Below are 22,355 nucleotides of genomic sequence, written 5' to 3' on the forward strand. Positions count from 1 at the left end.
TGGGGAATGCTTTGACGGGAGACAACGTAAAATAAGTGATTTTTAGAATGCCGTGCATTTTCAAAATAGTTATGCACCATTGCTAGGCCCATGTGTGCATTTTATATTTTCACTCTGATAAAAATCAGATTGATCAACTTCTGGTTTTCTAATTGCAATTAATGAAACTACATAAACTTCAGTAAAAAGGGTAAAGAGCTTAATGTGTACCTTGTCGGAGAAGAAGAGTTGCGTTTCACCACATATGAAACTTTTGAGATTAGGCAAATCCTCGAGTTTCAGGGTCTTTAACTGAGGGAACCGAATGGTAGGATTGTTGTTGGTGGCTTCTTTCTCCTTCAGGTTGTTTGAGATTATCACCTCCATCTTCGTACAATCAGTTATGGTGAGATTTTGCAGAATCATTAAATGACGAAGCATATACAAGGGCAATACATACTCCAAGTCCTCACAACCAACAACACAAATGTTCGTAAGTTTGCAGAAGGATTTAGCTTCTTTTTCTTGTTCTGAAAGTGGTTGCTCGTCCCAAATCCTTGTTATCTTATGTAAATCTTTAAATTTTAAAGTTTCCAGAACAGGGAAAGCAACCTGCAAAGTTGTTTACACAATGTTCATTAGTGATTTCCAATAATGAGGTCCAATGAAGCTCTAAAACCCATCTCTAAGCATGTAAAAATCAGAAAGTGCAAACTGATAAAATCACAAAGCAGATAATTTTTCCATGAGATTAGTAAATAGAGAAATATGATAGTTTAACATATTGGGTACGTTGGACACACTAATGGAAATTGATAAGTTTGCCAAAATTAATAAATTTACCAAGCATGTAAAATTAGAAAGTGCGAACTAACAAACCACAAAAAGTGATCCTGTCGCTAAAAGTAATATACATGCCGAATTGAGAAATTTCTCAAATTTGAAATTAGAGAAAATTGGTAAATTGTTGTATTATAGGTATTATACATTTGTCCAAATTGATAAATTTACTAGGCATGGAAAAATGATAAAGTGCGGACTGATAAAATTGTAAAAGTGAGAAATATTGCTAAATGCATTATACCTACCAAAAGAAAATTTCGTTAGACTAGTAAACATGGAGAATAATAAATTAACACATGGGGATGATATACTTTTCACAACCCGAAAATGGCGTTCTTCAACATTAATGATGTTATCTTTTGGGATTGATTGGATACTTGCTACATTATGATGCTGCCTTCGAGATTAAAATATATATAAGGAGGTGTTCATATATGGTGTCGAATGATGCGGATATGTTGATCATGATCTGTCCTGAGAGGAGTCTGTCGAAGAAATTTTTTTTTTTTAACTGGTTCTAGCCTCACAAATTAGTTTCCAATCAATCAACTGATTACCCCACCTGCAGCCAGCTCAAATGGAAGAATGAGATGAGGATGCAGATACATGGGAGGAATACTGGTGTCATGTTTTTGATTGGATGTTCTCTTTGCTCTTTCTTTCCCCTTTTCTTTTTCCCTCTTCTTTTCCCTCGATGTACCCATTGTCGAGTTTATCCTCAGTAAAAAATTTTGTTGTTTAAAAAAAAATGATGTTGGTAGGAGCATTGGGGGAGGATGGATGTCAACAATAGAAATAGTTGATTTGGGCAATCAGCAGCGACCGAAGACTCCGATTGCCATAGCACTAGTAGCTCCAAATTTATTGAGCTTATTGGAGATGCTCTTAGCTATTTGTTTAATCACCGCTCACAAAATTCCATAACATTCAATTTTTTAGTATGTCTTCCAACTAATACTTGTCGCCCCTTCCGTTTAATAAAAATTAGATACGCAATGAATATCGATCAACAAGGTTTTTTAATGCGTACTCAAACAAGAACCATCTTAAAGTGATCACCATTCGCAAGGGGACTATATTGTCCAAAGCAGACTGAAGAGAAATTTATTACTACATAAAATTAAAAAATTATTCAAAAGAAGCCATTTAACTTGAAAAGGAGAAAATCAATGGCGGAAGGGGCTCCGATGACATTAGAGAGTAAGGGTACTAAAAGAAGAAGAACAAAGCCTACTGGCCAGGAACCATTCATTACATCCGGGGTGTGGCCTCTATACAAGTGTGTGTAAGAGAGAGGATAATGATAATTTTTAAAGCAAAAAAGCATAATATAAGAAGGATAATGATAAAGCAAATGTACCTTTCCATTGATTAAAGGTAGTGCATCGATAGTAGAGTTGCCTTCAGTTGTGCCCGCCTTCCCCAATTTGGTACAGAAGCTTTCAAGATTTGGTAGATTGGACAATTCCAAGGAACTCAATTCGCTAAAACATACCTCATTTATGAGTCCATCTTCATCTATCTCTCCCTCAGATTCAACTATTCCCTCCATGGTTGGACAATCACTCACGTGTAGCACTTTCACATTCTTTAACGGTGAATGCATTTTGGAAGGAAACACATGCATCAGTTTCTCGCATTCAGAGACATCCAAATCCTTCAGTTGGCAGAAAGACCCTTGTTCTTCTAACACTGCTATTGATTGCTTGTCCCAAATCTCAATTATTTTATGCACCTTTCGAATGCTCAGTTTCTTCAACACGGGGAAAATAACCTAAAAGGTAGTTCAACGTAGGAATCATTAGGGACTAGTAGTCCATGGAAAGGTTACTCGCCAAACATTATCAAACAACTGCAACACTGCACAATGAATAAATCATCTCATTGTTTGAGAAAACCTTTACACACAATTTCTTTGTGGCGAATGTTATGACGGGGACAACGTAAAATAAGTGATTTTTAGAATGCCGTGCATTTTCAAAATAGTTATATATGCACCATTGTTTAGGCCCATGTGTGCATTTTACATTTTTTACTCTGATAAAAATCAGATTGATCAAGTTCTGTTTATCGATCTAATTGCAATTAATGAAACTACATAAACTTAAGTAAAAAGGATAAAGAGCTTAATTAATTTGTACAAACTGATAAAATTATAAAAAGAGAAAATGTTAATAATTGATAAATTTACCGAAATTAAATTATGCATGTAAAAACTTGAAATTCCCCCGTCCTTGGGATAAAATTGTATAGTTCTAGCCCCTATCCAAGAATAGATCATAAGAATAATTGTATAGTTCTAGCTCCTGCAGAACTTGAAAACTATCAATCACAGAAATCACATGGCAAATGAAAATAGAGCCTATGAAATAGAAACACAAAAGACACATAGATATACGTGGCCGGAAAATCTCAACGAGAAAAAATCATGGGAGTCACACGTCTTCTCTCTTTTTCGCCGATTAAAAAAAAAGTCTTCTTGCTTCTCTCCTCCTCTCTATTTTTTCGGAAAAACGAATTAACCCTTATCACATAGCAATTGAGTTTTAATCAAGCCAAGCATGAGATGATCTTGAGTAGCTTAATTTTTTTTATACATAATTAGACGAACGAAAGAAGTAGTAGCTTGTTCAAGCGCTTGGTTTGAAACCTTAACGACTTTCAAAAAAAAGTTCAAGCTTGATTTGTTACATTAACAAACCAATCTTGAATAAGTTTTTAACAAACAAACACGAGCTCACACTCGAGTAGTTTGATTTCTTTAGCGGTTCTAATTTCCGGAAACTTTGATATTCCAGTTAAGAATTTTTGACATTTTGCATTTCTACTGGTTTTGTTGGTTTACCTTATACGTATGGTGAAATTGGTCACATGGGTGACTGGGTCATGGGCTTTTATGGAATGTGACATTTCTCCGCAAGCCTGGAAGCAGAGATTTGGAGCATCTATACAGGTTTGAAGATCATCCTGGAAAAAAGTCTTAAGAACGTGATAATCGAATCTGATTCTCTCACGACTATCAATCTGATCAAGGAAGGGAACCCAAGCAATCATCCACAAAGTGTGCTCATTAACGAAGCCCACTTCATCATGGCCAAGACCAATACTTTGATCGAGCACACCTATCGTTCAGCAAATCAATGTGCTGACCATCTCACAAGAATGGGAGTCGAGCAGACGGATGAGCTCGTTTTCATTATGGACATGCCCATTTCATTGAGGGAATTTGTTCTTAGGGACCGCTTGAATATCAGGCAGGTTCTAGACTAATTTTAGACGCTGTGTTTAGGCTAAGGACCTCATGACTATGGTTGTATCCCGTATGTGGTACTTTGTCTCGTAATCTAATTTGAAATTCCGCTTGACCAAAAAAAAAAGAAAACCGTAGAACTACTTTTCAAAATTGTAAAAATAATCCAGACCAAATAGCAATGTAGAGACAAATGTAGTCATTAAATTGGTCTACGGATTCATTGACTCGGCAAAATTTCCGTAGATAGTTTTGGGCCATCTGTTAAGTTTACATGATAAACTAATTTGCCTAATAAATTTGGTAATCTCAATTAATTGCGGATCAACTACTCTTTTTCTAATTGCGATGAAACAACAGGATTAAGTGAAAGGGGTAAAGACCTTAATTTGTACCTTGTTAGAGAACAAGAGCTGCGTTTCATCACTGTATATGAAACTTTTGAAATTAGGCAAATCCTTGAGTTCCAGGGTCTTTAACTGAGGGAACCGAATGGTATCATTGTTGTTGGTGGCTTCTTTCTCCTTTGGGTTGTTTGAGATTATCACCTCCACCTTCGTACAATTCCGTATACTGAGTTCTTGCAGATTCTTTAACTGAGGAAGCATATAGAAGGGCAATACATACTCCAATTGGTTACAGGCATAAACAAAAATGCTCTCAAGTTCGGAGAAGGATTTAGCTTCTTTTTTTGGTTCTAAGAGTGGTTGGTTGTCCCAAATCCTTGTTAACTTATCCAATGACAATGACAAGTTTTTCAGAACAGGAAAAGCAACCTGCAAAGTTGTTTACAAAATATTCATTAGTGATTGAATAGTAATTAAGTCCAATCAAGCTCTAAAACCCATCTCTGCTTATAAGCACGAGATTCGAGTCTCAAAAATTGGAGAACTTGGAAAACTTGTTATTTTATCTAAATCTTTAAATTTTTAAAGTTTCCAGAACAGAAAAAGAACCCTGCAAAATTGTTTAAACAACATTCATTAGTGATTGGATAATGATGAGGTCCAATCAGAAAGTGCAAACAAGCAGATAATTTTCCACGAGATTAGTAAATAGAGAAATATGATAGTTTAACATATTGGGTTGGACAAACAATGAAATTGATGAGTTTGCCAAAATGAATAATAATTTTTTTGGGGGTAAATAATATTACCAAGCATTTAAAATTAAAAAGTGCAAACAATCAAAACCACGAAAAGAGATCAATATATGTTGCTATAAGTAATATACGTCTGTTGCCTACAAAAAAAATATACGTACAGGCCAAGTTGAGAAATTTCTCAAATTTTGAATTAGATAAAATTGGTAAATTGTTGTATCGGGTATTATACATTTGTCCAAATTGATAAAGATATCAAAAATTAAAAAATTTACTACGCATGAAAATTCAAAAAAATGCAAACTGATAAAATTGTAAAAGTGATGAATATTCCTAAATGCTTTATGCCTACGTACCAAAAGAAAATTTTGTTGGATTAGTAAACATGGAGAATAATCTATTATACAATTCACGACGGGAATGACATAAATGCGTAACCAAATTTATAAATCCAGTTAAGAATTTTTGACATTCTGTTGTTTTACCTAATACATATGCTGGAATTGGTATGTGATAACCATAGGACTACTTTAATATTCCAGTTAAGTTTATTCGATAAACTAATTTGCCTATATTTGGGAATCTCAATTGCGGATCAAGTCTTAATTTTTTAATTGCAATGAAACTACTGGATTGTGCCCACTTTTATGTGCTTTCCATGACCATGATTAATTAATTAAGAAAAAAGGGGTAAAGAGCTTAATTTGTACCTTGTTAGAGAACAAGAGCTGCGTTTCATCACTGTATATGAAACTTTTGAAACTAGGCAAATCCTTCAGTTCCAGGGTCTTTAACTGAGGGAACCGAATGGTATCATTATTGTTGGTGGCTTCTTTCTCCTTTGGGTTGTTTGAGATTATCACCTCCACCTTCGTACAATTCCGTATACTGAGTTCTTGCAGATTCTTTAACTGAGGAAGCATATAGAAGGGCAATACATACTCCAATTGCTTACAACCATCAACTTTAATCACCATAAGTTCGCAGAAGAATTTAACTTCTTTTTCTGGTTCTGAGAGTGGTTGGTTGTCCCAAATCCTTGTTAACTTATCCAATGACAATGACAAGTTTTTCAGAACAGGAAAAGCAACCTGTAAAGTTGTTTACAAAATATTCATCAGTGATTGAATAGTAATTAAGTCCAATCAAGCTCTAAAACCCATCTCTGCTTATAAGCACGAGATTCGAGTCTCAAAAATTGGAGAACTTGGAAAACTTGTTATTTTATCTAAATCTTTAAATTTTTAAAGTTTCCAGAACAGGAAAAGAACCCTACAACATTGTGTAAACAACATTCATTAGTGATTGGATAATGATGAGGTCCAATCAGAAAGTGCAAACAAGCAGATAATTTTCCACGAGATTAGTAAATAGAGAAATATGATAGTTTAACATATTGGGTTGAACAAACTAATGAAATTGATAAGTTTGCCAAAATGAATAATAATTTTTTTTGGGGTAAATAATATTACCAAGCATTTAAAATTAAAAAGTGAAAACAATCAAAACCACGAAAAGATATCAATGTTGCTATAAATAATATACGTCTGTTGCCTATAAAAAAAATATACGTACATGCCAAGTTGAGAAATTTCTCAAATTTGGAATTAGATAAAATTGGTAAATTGTTGTATCGGGTATTATACATTTGTCCAGATTGATAAAGATATCAAAAATTAAAAAATTTACTACGCATGAAAATTCAAAAAAATGCAAACTGATAAAATTGTAAAAGTGATGAATATTCATAAATGCATTATGCCTACGTACCAAAAGAAAATTTTGTTGGATTAGTAAACATGGAGAATAATCTATTATACAATTCACGACGGGAATGATAAATGTGTAACCAAATTTATTAATCCAGTTAAGAATTTTTGACATTCTGTTGTTTTACCTAAGACATATGGTGGGATTGATATGTGATAATGTAAGGACCCGTATTTTTCGGATATTATTTAAACGTTTCATAAATATTAGAAATTGAGAAAAATGTGAAATTGATTGAGTTTATTTTATTTGGGGTCAATGTGTTAGAATTGATAATCGAGGGAGTGCAAGTGCGATATTTGTGGGTGTTAGTATAAAAGGGTGTGTATGTGTGTAGGAGATTAAAATTCTCCCATCTCTCTCTTTCCCCTCCCTCTCGGCTCTCCCTCTCTCTCGACACACACACTCTCTCTCTCCCTCTCCAACCCGGACTCAAAACCCATGGTAAATAACCTCCAAACCTTCATCCATTCACGTTGTTGAGCTTGAAATTTCGTGGGTTTCGCTCGGAGGAGGAGATTCGATTGATTTTGAAGTTTTCGGAGTCTAGGGTCTGATCAATCGCTTGGGTTTCGATCGAATCACTTGAGGTAGGGAATTCTACCTCTCTTTATATGTTTTATGAGTGATTTGGTGCATGAATCGTGTTTGTAATGTCGTGTTTAAGTTTGGATTGAAAATTCGTAGTTGCTGTCAGAATTGTCTGTTTTTCCTAGATTCCTACCGGTAGGCCCGTCCTTTCTACCGGTAGAACGTTGTTACTTTACCAGAAAATCGATTCCCTACCGGTAGGAACTTTTCACCTACTGGTAGAACGTTTGAGAAATTTCGTCAACCAGCTCAAACGTATAGCAGCAGCTCAAAAGCTGCTCAACGTATCAACTTTCTATCGGTAGGGATTCCTTACCTACCGGTAGGTCAAGCTGCTCAAGCTGCTCAACGTATTCATCTACCGGAATACCTACCGGTAGAACTTGTTCGCCTACCGGTAGGCCAAGTGTGTTCGCCTACCGGTAGGCCAAGTACAAAGTCGTTTCGTTCAAAATGTTGAACTTTCTGTTTGCAATTTCTACCGGTAGGACTTTTTTTACCTACCGGTAGTCAAGTGCCGAATTCTTCTCTTCTACCAGTAGGAATTCTTTACCTACCGGTGGGTAAAGCATAAATTTGGAATGTTGGACTTTCTGTTTTGCTACCTACCGGTAGGTAAAGCATAAATTTGGAATGTTGGACTTTCTGTTTTGAAGTTCTGCCGGTAGGACTTGCTTGCCTACCGGTAGGAGATCAGGAGTTTCAGCTGCTTCTTTGAGCTGCTGCAGTATCTTTCAGCTGCTTCTTTATATCCTTCAACTCGCATGTCGAAACTTTTCATTGACTCTAATGAGTGTGTTTACGCATCCTTCTAAGTGTTTTGGTGAGTATTACTCGTTTCTCACTTAGAGTGGCATTCAATGGACTAGAGTGAACATGTCTAGGGATTCGACGAGTAGTAGTGCAATCCGTTCTCTCTCTCGACTCGTAAAATTCTTAGATTCCTTTAGTACATGCTTTTATGGACTCCGAGTATAGAAACTAGATAATCGGGCATCGTAGAGTCTAGTCGTGGGTTGATATATGGTATGCGAAGGTACGGGGTGTACTTAGGGGTACGGTGAGGATGTGTGTATTTGAGTATATGCGATATGGTAGATTGTTGGTCTTATAATACCATACGATTGATTAAATGGTCTTTGGATTCAATTGAATGAATGGATGTTTGTGAAAATGGGAAGCAGAATGAAAGTGAATAACTAATGGACAGAGTATTGTAGGATTTTATGTATGGGCCTAGTACGGCATGTAAGATGCGGGTATGTAAACAAAGAGGAAGTATAAATGTGTAAAATTGTGGAATCACGTAATGATTACTTAAAATTCAGTGGTATAACCATCAAAAGGGTGATGAAATTGATTACGAAATGATGTCGATTGTGAAAAGTGTGAAAGGTGACCCAAGTGGTCGTTATTGAGGGAAAAGACTCGGGGTGACCCTACGCTCGAGGGAACTAGACCCGAGGTGACCCAACTGATTTATATTATTGGAGGAAAAGACTCGGGGTGACCCTGCGCTCGAGGGAACTAGACCCGAGGTGACCCCAACTGATTATTGTTATTGAGGGAAAAGACTCGGGGTGACCCTGCGCTCGAGGGAACTAGACCCGAGGTGACCCTAGTGATGATTGATGGGAAATACCGGATTAAAGGAAACGAAAGGTTTTGCAATAAAGGGATTTAATGAAGATCAATGTGGACACGAGAAAGATTGTACTATCGTACAAAGAGTAATAAGATGTTTTGATTTGATCATAGACAAATGTGGAACGACGTGAGTTTGTTAATGTACTTAGTTAAAGAACCAAATGGTTAGTGACATTGATGTGAAGTCTAGGACTCTTAGGCGATGATTTGCAGCTAGTTGGTAGTCACTTGTACTATAGGCATATCTGTCCATACTCATTCATTCTCGGTGTATGATTCATTCAAATTACATATAGCTTGAGCTTAGAATTTTCTACTGGGCTAGTGTAGCTCAACCAAATCTTTCTTTTCAGGTTCTGATGCCGGGCAATAGATTGCATGCATTGTGTGCTTGATAGTAAAAGACTTTTGGAAGCTGACATCACTGGTTATTTCATCATCTTTGTGAAGATCTCAATTTGTTAAAGATGGTTTTGTAAATAATTACTTTTGAATTTTCTTTTGACTAAAGTTGTAATTATCAAAACTTAAGGGCTCGTTTGTAAATTAAACAGGTGGGAAACCTCTTTGGGTAACGTATATGATATGCGAGGTTTCTCTTTTATTGAAATGTATTACTTAATTATGTTGAAAATCGAGGGCGTGACAAATAACCATAGGACTACTTTAATATTCCAGTTAAGTTTATTCAATAAACTAATTTGCCTATATTTGGGATTCTCAATTGCGGATCAAGTCTTAAATTTTTAATTGCAATGAAACTACAGGATTGCGCCCACTTTTATGTGCTTTCCATGACCATGATTAATTAATTAAGAAAAAAGGGGTAAAGAGCTTAATTTGTACCTTGTTAGAGAACAAGAGCTGCGTTTCATCACTGTATATGAAACTTTTGAAACTAGGCAAATCCTCGAGTTCCAGGGTCTTTAACTGAGGGAACCGAATGGTATCATTGTTGTTGGTGGCTTCTTTCTCCTTTGGGTTGTTTGAGATTATCACCTCCACCTCCGTACAATTCTGTATACTGAGTTCTTGCAGATTCTTTAACTGAGGAAGCATATAGAAGGGCAATACATACTCCAATTGGTTACAGGCATAAACAAAAATGATCTCAAGTTCGGAGAAGGATTTAGCTTCTTTTTCTGGTTCTGAGAGTGGTTGGTTGTCCCAAATCCTTGTTATCTTGTCTAAACCACCAAGAAGCAAACCTTTCAGGACAGGAAAAGCAATCTGCAAAATTGTGTACAAAACATTCATTAGTGATCGAATGAATAATAATGAGGTCCAATTAAACTCTAGCTAAAACCCATCTATATATGATCATAAGCATAAGATTCGAGTCTCATAACTTGGAGAGCTATGGAAGATATATTGACTCAATCCGATCACCTTTCTCATTCTTCTAAATTCCAATTTTTGGCAAGAGCTAGCTCTTGGATTGGCTACTCCAGACACACCATGCCATATTTGTTGCACTTAATTTCCATTGCATTTGGTAAATTCACACTACGGAGTAATATTTTATGAAATCAAAGCCGTATAAACTAATAGTATTCATACATTGCCCTTATTATTATCATCATATATGTATGTATACGTATGTATGTATGTATAGATCGTACCATATTAAGTTTCAATCAAAAGTTTTCAAACTTAAACATTAAATAGGTATAATTACCTATTTAGACCTTAGGCGGTTGGGCTTCGGCTCACTTGGTGTATTTTCCAACTTTTGATTGGATTCCCCTTTTCCCTCTCCCCGTTTTTAATAAAAGATTTTGCTGATAAAAAAAACCTATTCCATACACAATAATTACTTAAATAATCAAGTATTTCAAATCTATACTAAATAATATAAATTTTCAATGAAGTCTTTTTTTTTCTAGAGCCGTACAATCAGAAATCACTGATGGCCTAACAATCATTCACAAAATACAGTAACTAATTTGTAAACTATACCAAAATTAGAATTTTACTTCACATGTAAAACCAAAAATTGTACAAACTGATAAAATCATAAAAGGAGAAAATATTAATAAATTAAATATACTTGCCAAGATCAAAATTGATAAATTTACCGAAATTAAATTATGCATGTAAAAATTTGAAAGTGTGAAATGATAAAATTATAAGAATATTTGTACTAAACGAAAATTTTGTCACGTCAGTAAACACAGTATATTAACGAAAATAATTTTTAAAGTGACGGAGGCAGTAGTTAATTTGGGCAATCCACAGTGAACGAAGACTCAAATGCCCCTGAAGCATGGACGTTGCCTCACCAACTCACGCATCCCAATCACCAATTTGCCAAAATCCTATGATGGAATTGGAAGGGAAATACCAACACTGAAGTGACCCACTTTCCAAACCCAACACCATCAATAAGGCCTGGTTTGGCTTAATAAGCCATTTGTCTTTTTAAAATTTTTTTCTTTATTAATTTCTTTCTCATTTGTTAGTTTTGCAGCAAATTTTTTTAAATTATTAATTTATCTCGATGAGAGGAATCAAAAAGTAAAAAAATTGTGATTCAAACTCGACTATTTTCTGAAAATGTCACCAAAAAAAAAAACTGTCTTTCGAAGATTTTGACTAATATTAAGATCTTAAAGTTAACCATTGAATAAATCTTCAGAGACCCCAAATTTTTTTTTTTACTAGCGATGAAATATTTTGACCAATTAAAGAATCGTTACTCGATTTATAAATAAATAAAAAATCGTTACTTGACTGGGCCATTTTTAGCAAATAAACATCTAGACCAAGGCCCATAACCAAAAACACTCTTACCACATCTGAAACTCAATCCACCCACAGTTTGGTCTCCTTTGTCAATAACCTCTCTCTCTCTCTCTCTCTCTCTCTCTCTTCAATGGCAACAATCAACCTCTCATCATCACCTCCTCCTCTCTGGGCTTACCCACATCCCTAACTGAACCACGCCTTCAAACTACTGTCGTTTCTCACAGTGGGTTGGTCGAAGGCGGTGGTGTGGCTTCATTATGTTGTTGGGTACAGGCTACACTGGTGGTAGTGGCTCTCAATTAAGGATTAAATCTCTATCTAATTTCAATCAAACTACAGGATTATAGATGTGTGCCTGCTTTTATGTGCTTTTCATGGCCATGCATGATCAAGTAAAAAAGGGTAAGGACCTTTGTACCTTGTGGGAGAAGAACCCTTGCGTTTCAGTATAGAAACTTTTGAGCTTAGGCAATTCCCGAAGTCCCACTACCTGTAACCGAGGGAACACAATGATGTCATCGTCGATTGCTTCTTTCTCCTCCTTCGGGTCCTTTGAGAATATCACCTCCAACTCGTCACATTCTTCTATCTGGAAATATTGCAGATTCAGAGGAAGCATATAGGAGGGAAATACATATAACAATTGGTCACACTCCTCAATAGGAATGACCACAAGTCTGCACAAGGATTCAACTTCTTTTTTGGGTTCTGGGAGTGGTTGCTTGTCCTGAATCTCTGTTACCCCAACCATCTCTAAATGTTCTCGGGCAGGGGAAGCAACTTGCAAAGTTGTTTACAACACATTCAATAATGATTGAATAACAATGAGGTCCAATCAAGTTCTAAAATCAATTAAAATGAGGATTCATTCTAGTATGTTATAAATGTTTCTTAGAGCAAGTACTAACTCCAACCATGCTCAATATCTTCGACTGAGATTGAATGACAATGAGGTCCAATGAAGCTCTCAAATCCATCTTGGCTTAGAAGCACAAGATTCGAGTCTCAAAATATGAAGAGCTGCGGAAGACATATTCATCAATTCAATCACCTTTCAATCTTCTAATATCAAGACACATCATATTTGTTGGAGTTTCAAATTTTCCATTTTATTTGATAAATTACTAGAACTCAGAACCGTATTCAGAACCGTATTAGTACCCATTGAGCTTGCCTAGAGGCTTTGATGACTAATACTTAAATGGTTCTATATGATAATTGGCTATAACTCAGTAATCTTTTTTTTCATAACCGCAGTCCCTTCTTACCCTCTAGTTGCATTTGATAAAAAAAAATTCTTTCAAATATGTGTCTGAAGTTGAACTACGATTAGATTAATTCGAATAAAAAGGATATTTTAACTTCTCTTTTTCAGTAAAAAACAAAAAGAAAAAATCAAGATTTCAGCTAACACATCTTTTCTAGTTACTCTAAATTCTTAACTAATAATTATCCAGAGTCGATTCAGTCGAATAAGAAAATTAAAACCAAAAAAGGTTTTAACCATATTGCAATGGTCCATCCACCATCGATCGAAGCTTTCAGTAGCTTCTCTGCCTCGCTCTCTCTCTCTCTAACTCTCTCCATGGTCTGGTACTATTATGTTGTGGATAAAGTTAGAATAACTTGTGAGGTAGCATATTGTTGTCTAAAAAAATTCATTCTACAATGAAAGCCAAGATCTACCCACGTTCAGCTCCCACTACTGTCCTTCAAAAATATACCCACGTTCAGCTCCCACTACTCATTGGCAAAATGCGCGAGCAATTGGGACAAATACGATAGCCAAGTTTTGATGTCGACTGATAATAATACGAAAGTAAGCCGATAGGGAAAATGTTAATCACTATCAAGTTTGAGCAAAGGTGATTAAAGGATGACGATATGTTAATCTATGTTCTATTATGAACGGAATGCATTAATCCCACGGTCCAAAGCCGAATGCAACTATTTCAGATAGATCTATTTATGAGCACTATTGAAACAGATGATCCATAAAAACATCGAGCTCATGTTTAGGCAAATAAAATTCAGGCTAATCTAGATAAAAATTAACTAAGAGTACTATATGCATGCAACCTGACAGTATTGTATAGTACTAGAATAAGTAACGAATAAGGATAATTCAGTAAGATTAATGCAAATCGCAGAGTAGGAATATATGGCTATTTGCTATCTACCATTTCAAAACTATAGAGTTTATCCTAAGCTTATAATTTTAAAAGATGTACTACTACGTCACGGTACTAATTAATGCGAATTTCAAATGAAAATTCTACTACATTTGAGTATAATTTTCTCCAGATACATGTTTGTGTAGATAATAAGGTACTATTTCTTAACTAAAGTATAGCTTATGTGTTTTATGTGGGTTTTTTTCAGCAATCAAGTCTTTTTTTTAGGCCCATAAGCCCATCGTACCTATGAAAAATGTTAAATGGATCAATCATAGCATCACACAATTTCATAATATGCAAAAAAAAATTGTATGTTATCCATCTAAAATTGCCAGACCATTCCTTTGAAGAACAAATTAGATAGGCCATGACTATCGTCGATCAACTAGATATTAGTGGCTTGGTTTTTTTTGTTTGGATGGGTATGAGGCTCGTTTGGGTTTTTTTTGGCTAGTTTATGTTGAGTCTATTTGGGTTTTTTGGTGTTTCAGTTGGTGTCTTGCCTTCTTCTAGGTCTCGGGTGGCTTTTTACTGGTGTGCCCCTGATCCTTTTAATCTTTGTAATTTTTTTATAAAAATTAATAAATTCTTTTTGCTTAGAAAAAAAAACTAAATATTTTCATGCATTTTCGGACAAGAAACAATTTGACATGATCAGCATAAATATCTAGTCCTCCATGTACTGAAAAGAAATTCCTAACCGCCAAAAAAAAGGGGACTTGAAAGACGTCATTGCACTTGGAAAGGGGGAAAAACAGAGTATACTGAGTTATACAACAAGTACCATTCATTATATTTGTATGGTGTGTGAGGAACGGGGGGAAGTGTGTGTGTGTGTGTATATGAGATAGCGTGAGAGAGGTTGAGAGGGGCATATCTAACTGCCCGTGATAATGTTACGTACCCTATTCATATGTAAAGCATGGTCTAAGAACCGACATGAAATTAAAGATTCAAAGTAAGATGACAGGATAACGATAAAGCAAATGAATCTTTTTCTTTTCATTAAAAAGCGGATAGTAGCAATTAATATCATAGATTAATTAGAATTAACAATATCAATTAAAGTTCTCAATTTTCTGAAATATACCTCATTTCTAAGTCCATCTTCATCTATTTCTCCCTCAAATTTAGCTATTCCCTTCATGTTTTCACACTTTTTTACTTGTAGCCTTTCAAGATTCTTTAACAGTGGATGCATATTGGACGGAAACACATGTATCAATTTACTGCAACATCTGACCACCAAATCCGTCAGTTGGCAGAAAGACCCTTGTTCTTCCAAAATAGCTATTGATTGCTTGTCCCAAATCTTTATTATGTTACCTAGCCCATAAATAGTCAATTCCTCCAAAGCAGGGAAAATAACCTACAAAGTAGTTTGATAGACGAATCATTAGGACTTCTCCATGTAAGGGTTGCTCGCCAAGCATTATCAAACAACTGCTACACAAGGAATATATAAGTCAGCCACTTGTTTGAGATCAAAACCATAACGTGCACTGTCCTCCGAATAAGAACCTTTCATTTTTTGGGAAATACTAATTAAGTACCCCCACGTTATGGGTGTGCCCCAATTAAAAAATGTTTTGCTTTTTCATGGTTAATTGTATACCATTTCTGGTAAATGTTATGACGGGCCGGGGGACAACATAAAATGAGTTATTTTGAAAATGCTATGCCGTTCTGAAAAATATTATGCATCATGATTTGCTGAATTGGTGTGCATTGTTTTGATAAATGTTACACCATTTTATGAAAATAATCTTGTTATGAAATTTGTGCTTATTGTTACGCCATTTCTGTTTTTCTTGCTATGCCCTCATGTGGTTAACTTTATGCATTCATATGGTGAAAGTCGAAGGGGTACTAAATCCCCAGACAAAGTTGGGGATAATTAATTAAGCATTTCCCCTCTTTTTTCCTTTTCTTTTCTTTTTTTTAAAATTAGAAGCCCACATTTGTTTTACATGAACTTTTGAACTAGTGTTTGTGGGATTGGTAGTGGCGTAGTCAGAATCTTTATAAGTGGGGGCACTTTTTAAACACATTTCTACCAACAAGTATTTGAATAAGCAGTTGTAGAATAACAATAAAAAAAATTCGTACTAAAAATAAAATTCCTAACATATTTATTAAGAAAGTAACTTAGATAAATAAATAAAATAAAATTGTTTGAATTTTCTCAACGGATCAAGTCTAAGAAAAATTCACTACACAATATTAGCAATCTTGCTCCAATTGCTAATAAATGTTAAAAGTATAAAAAGTGTAGCCTTTGTTTAAGGCACTTTTGAATAGTAAGTGGAGGTTATTTTTTACATTAGACATCATTTTTCTATATGTGAAACTAAAAGTTAAGAATGGAATGATATTCGAAACGCCTTAAGGTGATTAAGAGTAAAATTATGAAGTACAAATAAAAAGAAAAAATGCAAGAAATGAAATTAAAACATAAAATTTGCTACAATATATATATATATATATATATATATATATATATAGATAACAAGTCTTTATGGAAAAACAAATATGCAAAAGAGAATTTTTTTTTTGAAAATTGACAAAGACAATAGGGATGTACGTTCTATAAAAAAAAATGTGAAATTTTGTAATACAAATTGTCGTGACCTTTATAATTTAGGATAAAATTAAAATTATAAAAAATTATAGTGTTGATCCCTCTGTCCCTCCACCATTGGGGATTGGATTGCCGGCACTAAAGCCGACTGTTCAAGTCATTGCTCAATCGAAAAGGACAGTGATAAAGCTTCAATTACCTGTTCATTGAAAAGAGGTTGGGCACGAGCAGAAAAGCTTCCCATGATTGTTCCCATCTCCTCCTTTTCGGCAAAAAAGCTTATGAGGTTAGGAAGACTTGTCAATTCCAGTTGCTTTAGTTTACTAAACTTCACCTCACCTGTGATTTCATTTTCATCTTTTTGCCCTTCAAATCCAACTATTCCCTCCATGATCTCACAGGAGGTTACTTTTAGTACTTCCAGGTGGACAAGTCCTCTTGCGGTGGTCGGAGAGAAGAGATACTTTAACTCAAAATTTCCAATAATTAACACAGTTAACTTATTGAACAACCGTAACGGATGCACGGATGATACTCGCTTGAGGACTAACACTTCAGCTTTGTCCACCAAATGGATGAATTCATTTCTTAACTGAATCCCTTTTAGTTTCAACATGAATGTTCGAGAAATTAATGCTTCAGAATAGTAGAATTCTGAACCCACTGATATCCTAAATCTCTTCAGGTCCGCAAATTTTAGATCCTCCTTGGGTAGAAGCTTGACATTAGGTATATGGATATGTAAAGTGGTTAAACGACCATACTTCACTAACCGCCTTAGCTCCTCGAGGCTCGCATTGTCTTTCCTGCTGGTATCTTGTAGCTCGTCTGTTGTGGCCCCCCATTTGTCAAAGTTTTCTGGAAAGTACAATTCCTCCAAGCTAGTCAAATTGGATGTGACACCTCGTGGAATCACCGTGAGTCTGTCACAATCTCGGAGATCTAACACCCGTAGACAAGTCAACTGTCCGATCTCCGGTGGCAACGCCTCGATACTAGACTTAGTAAGGCTAAGCACTTCAAGGTTACTCTTTAGGTCCTTAAGTATAGCAATATCATCCAACTCGCATTCATTCAGATAAAGCATCCGAAGGTTTTTCAATTTTGCAAGTGATGACGGAAGTCGCCGCATACGAATTCCAGAAATAGTTAACACTGTAAGTTGCATCATCCCGTTGAAAAAATTGTCTGGAAACTCAAGATCTGAAAGTTCGCTATTAACAACCGTTAAGGTGTGGAGTTTTGCATATACCAACCCATCAGGATGCTCATTAACATTTTTGAAAATTAATGAGATTGCTGAGTACGATGGCCCATTTGGGGGATTCTGTGGCCATCGAAGAGCGCCATGATCTACCAGAAATGCTTCTTCCTCACGTGCAATTGAGATACCAACATCTCTTATGACATCATGAATTTTGACAACATTTTCATCATTGCCATTTGACAACAAAGAAGCTGATTTGAGGGCATCAACCACTGTATGCACTTCATTTCTTGCTTCCTCTAGGGTACAAGGTTTTTGAGCAAGAAAACTCCCAGCGAACCAAAATCTTGTCAATTCGTCAAGTGGAATCTCAGCATCCTCAGCAAACAAACAGCAGAGCAAGAAACAAGATTTTGCATCCTCGGGATGTAACATATCATAACTCACCCTTAAAGAGGCGAACACACTTGGGTCAATGTCCACAATATTTTTGAGCATGTACTTATCCAGCTTATTGAGTGCTGTCTTCCACGCGTGTTCTTGCTTACCTTTCAATGCTTCACCAAGTGCATTTATGGCAATTGGCAAACCTTTACATCGTTCGCACACTTTGTATGCAAGAGATTTTATTTCTAGCTGAGACTCGATAGTAGTCCCCACCTTTTTCATGAATAGGGTCCATGCTTCTTCACTCAACAGTTCTCCAATTGAGAAATTTCCATTGACTTCCATTCTGCTAGACAACAAATCTTTATTTCGAGATGTTAACACAACTTTGCATCCTGTCTTTCCATCCGTGATAGGAATACCTATTGCTTTCAGATCCATTTTTTCCCAAATATCATCCAATATGATGAGATATTTATCCCCGTTCGTGAATTTATTCCATAATTCAGTTGCCCTTCTCTCTTGATCATCCGCCTTGGCCTTGAATTCAAAATTTAAGCTGTCAGCCAATTTTGATTGTACTTCCTTCACATTGAGATCCTTAGAGACAACTGCCATTGCAACTTGCTTAAAAGTTCCATCTTTTCGCATTTGTTCGCCCACCTCCTTGACTAATGTGGTCTTACCGACCCCACCTAGGCCAAATACACCAATCATGTTAACGTTTGGAACTTTTAATGCATCCATAATATCCTCGAAAATTGATGCTCTAGAATCAAACTTAACATAATTCTTGTCGGATATACATTCACGTTCTGGAGGACGCGGCCTAGGGTGGGAAATTTGACGATTAAAATTGTTGTATTTCCCAATGAGTTCAACAGCATCCGCTATCTTCTCTTCTGCTTCTTTGCTAAATTTGAACTGCCACGTGATGTCAGGACGTGGGCATTCAGTGGAACACAAGTAAGTACTTTCCCTGATAAGTTGCTTAATATTATGTAGCAAACTGTCTGCGTCTGTTTGCCACTGCGAAACATTAACCTCAATCTCGTCACCGCGATGATTGGCCTCGCTAACTTTTCCTTTGATTATGTCCCTACAACTGCCAAGATCTCCCAATTTAACTTTCAGCTTCTGGTGGTTCTCCATGTAGTGACTTCTAGGGTGGGAAATTTGATGATTAAAATTGTTGTATTTCCCAATGAGTTCAACAGCATCCGCTATCTTCTCTTCTGCCTGTTTGCTAAATTTGTACCGCCACACGACGTTAGGACATGAGCATGCAATACAAGATACGCTGGCCTTAATAGTACTTTCCCCGATAAGTTGCTCAATATCAGCTTTCAATTTGTTTGCGTCTGTTTGCCAACGCGAAACATTAACCAAAATCTCGTCACCACGAACATTGGCCACACTAACTTCTCTTGTGATTATTTCCATACAATCGTCAAGTTCTTTCAATTTATCTTTCAGCTTCTGGAGGTTCTTTGAGTAGTGACGAACATATTTCCCTGCTTTGACCGCTTCCTCAAAGGCTAGACCTCCCAAATTCTCACATATGCATTGAGGAGTACACATTTTCAGCCAGGGGTTATTTCGTCTGATATTCCCAAAAGATGTTTAAGTGATGGCGATGCGATTCAAATTTGACAAGATAAAGCTCTTTGTATCTGTAGCAAAAAAGAAAATAAATTAGAAAAAAAGGAAGATAAGAGCAATAACATATTACTAGCTAATTAACGAAAATACTTTCTTTCGACAACTCAAAGAGAATAGAATATTCAACCTCTAGCTTTTCAAATTTTTTTTTTCCTGGAGACAATAGTTTCCCTACATTACGCCTCCACTCTGCTCTGCAGGTTTATTTTGATGAGAAATAGAGAGACTCAACTTCACTCAATACACAAACAACTTCATTTCTCAAAAATACCTACACACTCAAACAATAGAATATTTCAACTCACTCACACACAGGGCCGGCTTAGAGGATAGGCGAGAGAAGCATGCACTTCAGACCCCCAAAAAAGGCTAAAAATGAGGGCCCAAAAAATTTTAGGACCCCTATATATATGTAGCCCTTGACAGAGCTCAATGGAGGAAAATGATACATGTAGCCGACCCTAAGTGATTGGGACATAAAGCTCGGTTTGGTTTGGTTTGGTTATATGTGCGCCCCCCACCCCCCAAAAAAAATAATTTTAAATTGCTCTAAGTCTCCTTTACACAAAATAGGTCCAATTGAAATTTAGGAGCCACAAAATAGGCCCAACGGTGGAATACACTGATTATTAACTCCCATAGGCCTTAACCCATTAGGGTACGTTTGGTTCGATAGAATGGATTAGACAATGGAATGGAATTGAGAAGATTAATTTTCAAAGGATGGATTTTGAGATATTATAATGGTTGTATTTTTTTAGGATAACTATCTACATCTATCTATATAATAGGCTAGGACAGTTTTGAAACTTATGTCTACATAAATTCGATGGTTCAATGTTATTGCATAAATCCTACGGCGGAGACCAAAGAGTCCTAGGGCTAGAAATATATTTAGAAAGAATGAAAGTCATCTTTCTCTCTCACACTTATCCAACGCTGCTCTCCCTCTACAAGCAACAAAGGTTCCAGGTAAGGCGATACAACGTGTTAACGCCATTGAAAATAGTTTGCAATCTGTTTCTTTTCTCTCTTTTTTTCGTCAATATTTTTTTTGTGGAGAAGCAGTGGTGGGGTTGCTAATTTGAGTATGAAGGTTTGAAAAACTTTATTCTTCCCAGACTCAAACCCTTTTTCAATATGTAGGTTTACCCTTCCGTAATCCTTACATGTGAGAGCACCATAGGCTTGGTTTCGATCTTTTTTTAATGTTCAACTTTTTGTTGGTCTAATGGATTTGCTTAAATCTTTAATTGCAACCACTACCATTATAGCTAATACATATGATCGTCAGGGGCTTTCATCAGAAAGGGAAATTTGCTTAAAAAGTGGATACTCCAATTTTTATTGTTAGTATATGATCTTAGACCAAGTTTCTAGCCATGATCCCTACTCCTCTCTTTAGCTTTGCTTCTAGGTAACATAAGCACGTTGATACTGTGTTCATATGATTTAGGGTCTTGTGAAGTGCCTCCGTCGCGTCACATGTCTCCGAAGTTTTTAACTCCGATACGGTGATCTCTAAAAGTGTCGTGTTACATGAAACTAAGTTACCCCTTGGTGTTACAGGAAGAACTCTGTTAGTACCTAATTTAAGAAAAAATCTTCCCGTATAAATGAGCTTCATTGGCGGGGGTGGTCAATACTTCTGTGACTTGTTGATTCGTTTCAACAAGAGAAATCGAAAAATTAAAATTTTTTGATCAAAACTCATAATTTTTTGAATGAAGACAAAAATTAATAGTCAAAAAAACAACTTTTTTTTTTACTTTCACTACAAGAAAAAGTATATTTGCTAATGAAAACAATGGTGACGAAATTTAATTTTTACTATCTATAGGTTATCGCCGAAAGTCACTTTTGGTGACGAAAATCTTTTTGTTTCGTTAGCAAATATACTTTTTCTTGTAGTGTTTTTTTTTTTTTTTTGTCTTTTTTATAATCAGACTAAGGATAAGCGGGTTGGCTGGCATGGTATCAGAGCCTACACTAACTGAAAGTGTGAGACAGGTCCCATAGAAAGAAATGCTTGGATGGGCTCGACAAGTGAGGAACTTGAGTTGCTTGGCATACTTGGCGGGTCCCACATGAGGAGCTTGACGTGATTAAGCGGGTACTTGTCCCACATGGCTTGGTGGGTGGAAGTTGTTGGCCTACGGAGCGCAATGAAGACGCTGCGATCTTAAGTGAGGGAGATTGTGAAACCCCATTAAGAAGTCCCACATCAGTGGGAGTAATGAAATGGAAATGGTATATAACGAAGTATGACCCGCTATTGTATAACCTGAGGTTAACATTTCGAGTAGTGTGGTTAGATTTAGGGTAAGCAGGTCAACTGGCATGCGTAGTTACAAATATCGTGCCAAAAAGCCCCATAAAAGTTTGTCCAACCCGTCTCCACCGCTGATTGA

The 22,355-nt window shown here is 36.0% G+C and overlaps 1 protein-coding gene across 1 annotated transcript in view; it reads right to left on the minus strand.

The window, feature by feature from the left end:
- LOC131320826 (uncharacterized) overlaps positions 1-22,355 on the minus strand; it is a 138,141-nt gene that overhangs the window by 21,331 nt on the left and 94,455 nt on the right. The window contains exons 12-13 of the mRNA XM_058351702.1: positions 2,183-2,596; positions 211-591 (exon numbers count right to left, since the gene is read on the minus strand). Of these exons, the coding sequence (XP_058207685.1) occupies positions 211-591; positions 2,183-2,596 (795 nt within the window). The remainder of the gene's footprint in view (positions 1-210; positions 592-2,182; positions 2,597-22,355) is intronic.

This window comes from Rhododendron vialii, chromosome 3a, assembly GCF_030253575.1.
Source record: "Rhododendron vialii isolate Sample 1 chromosome 3a, ASM3025357v1".
Lineage (NCBI taxonomy): Eukaryota > Viridiplantae > Streptophyta > Magnoliopsida > Ericales > Ericaceae > Rhododendron > Rhododendron vialii.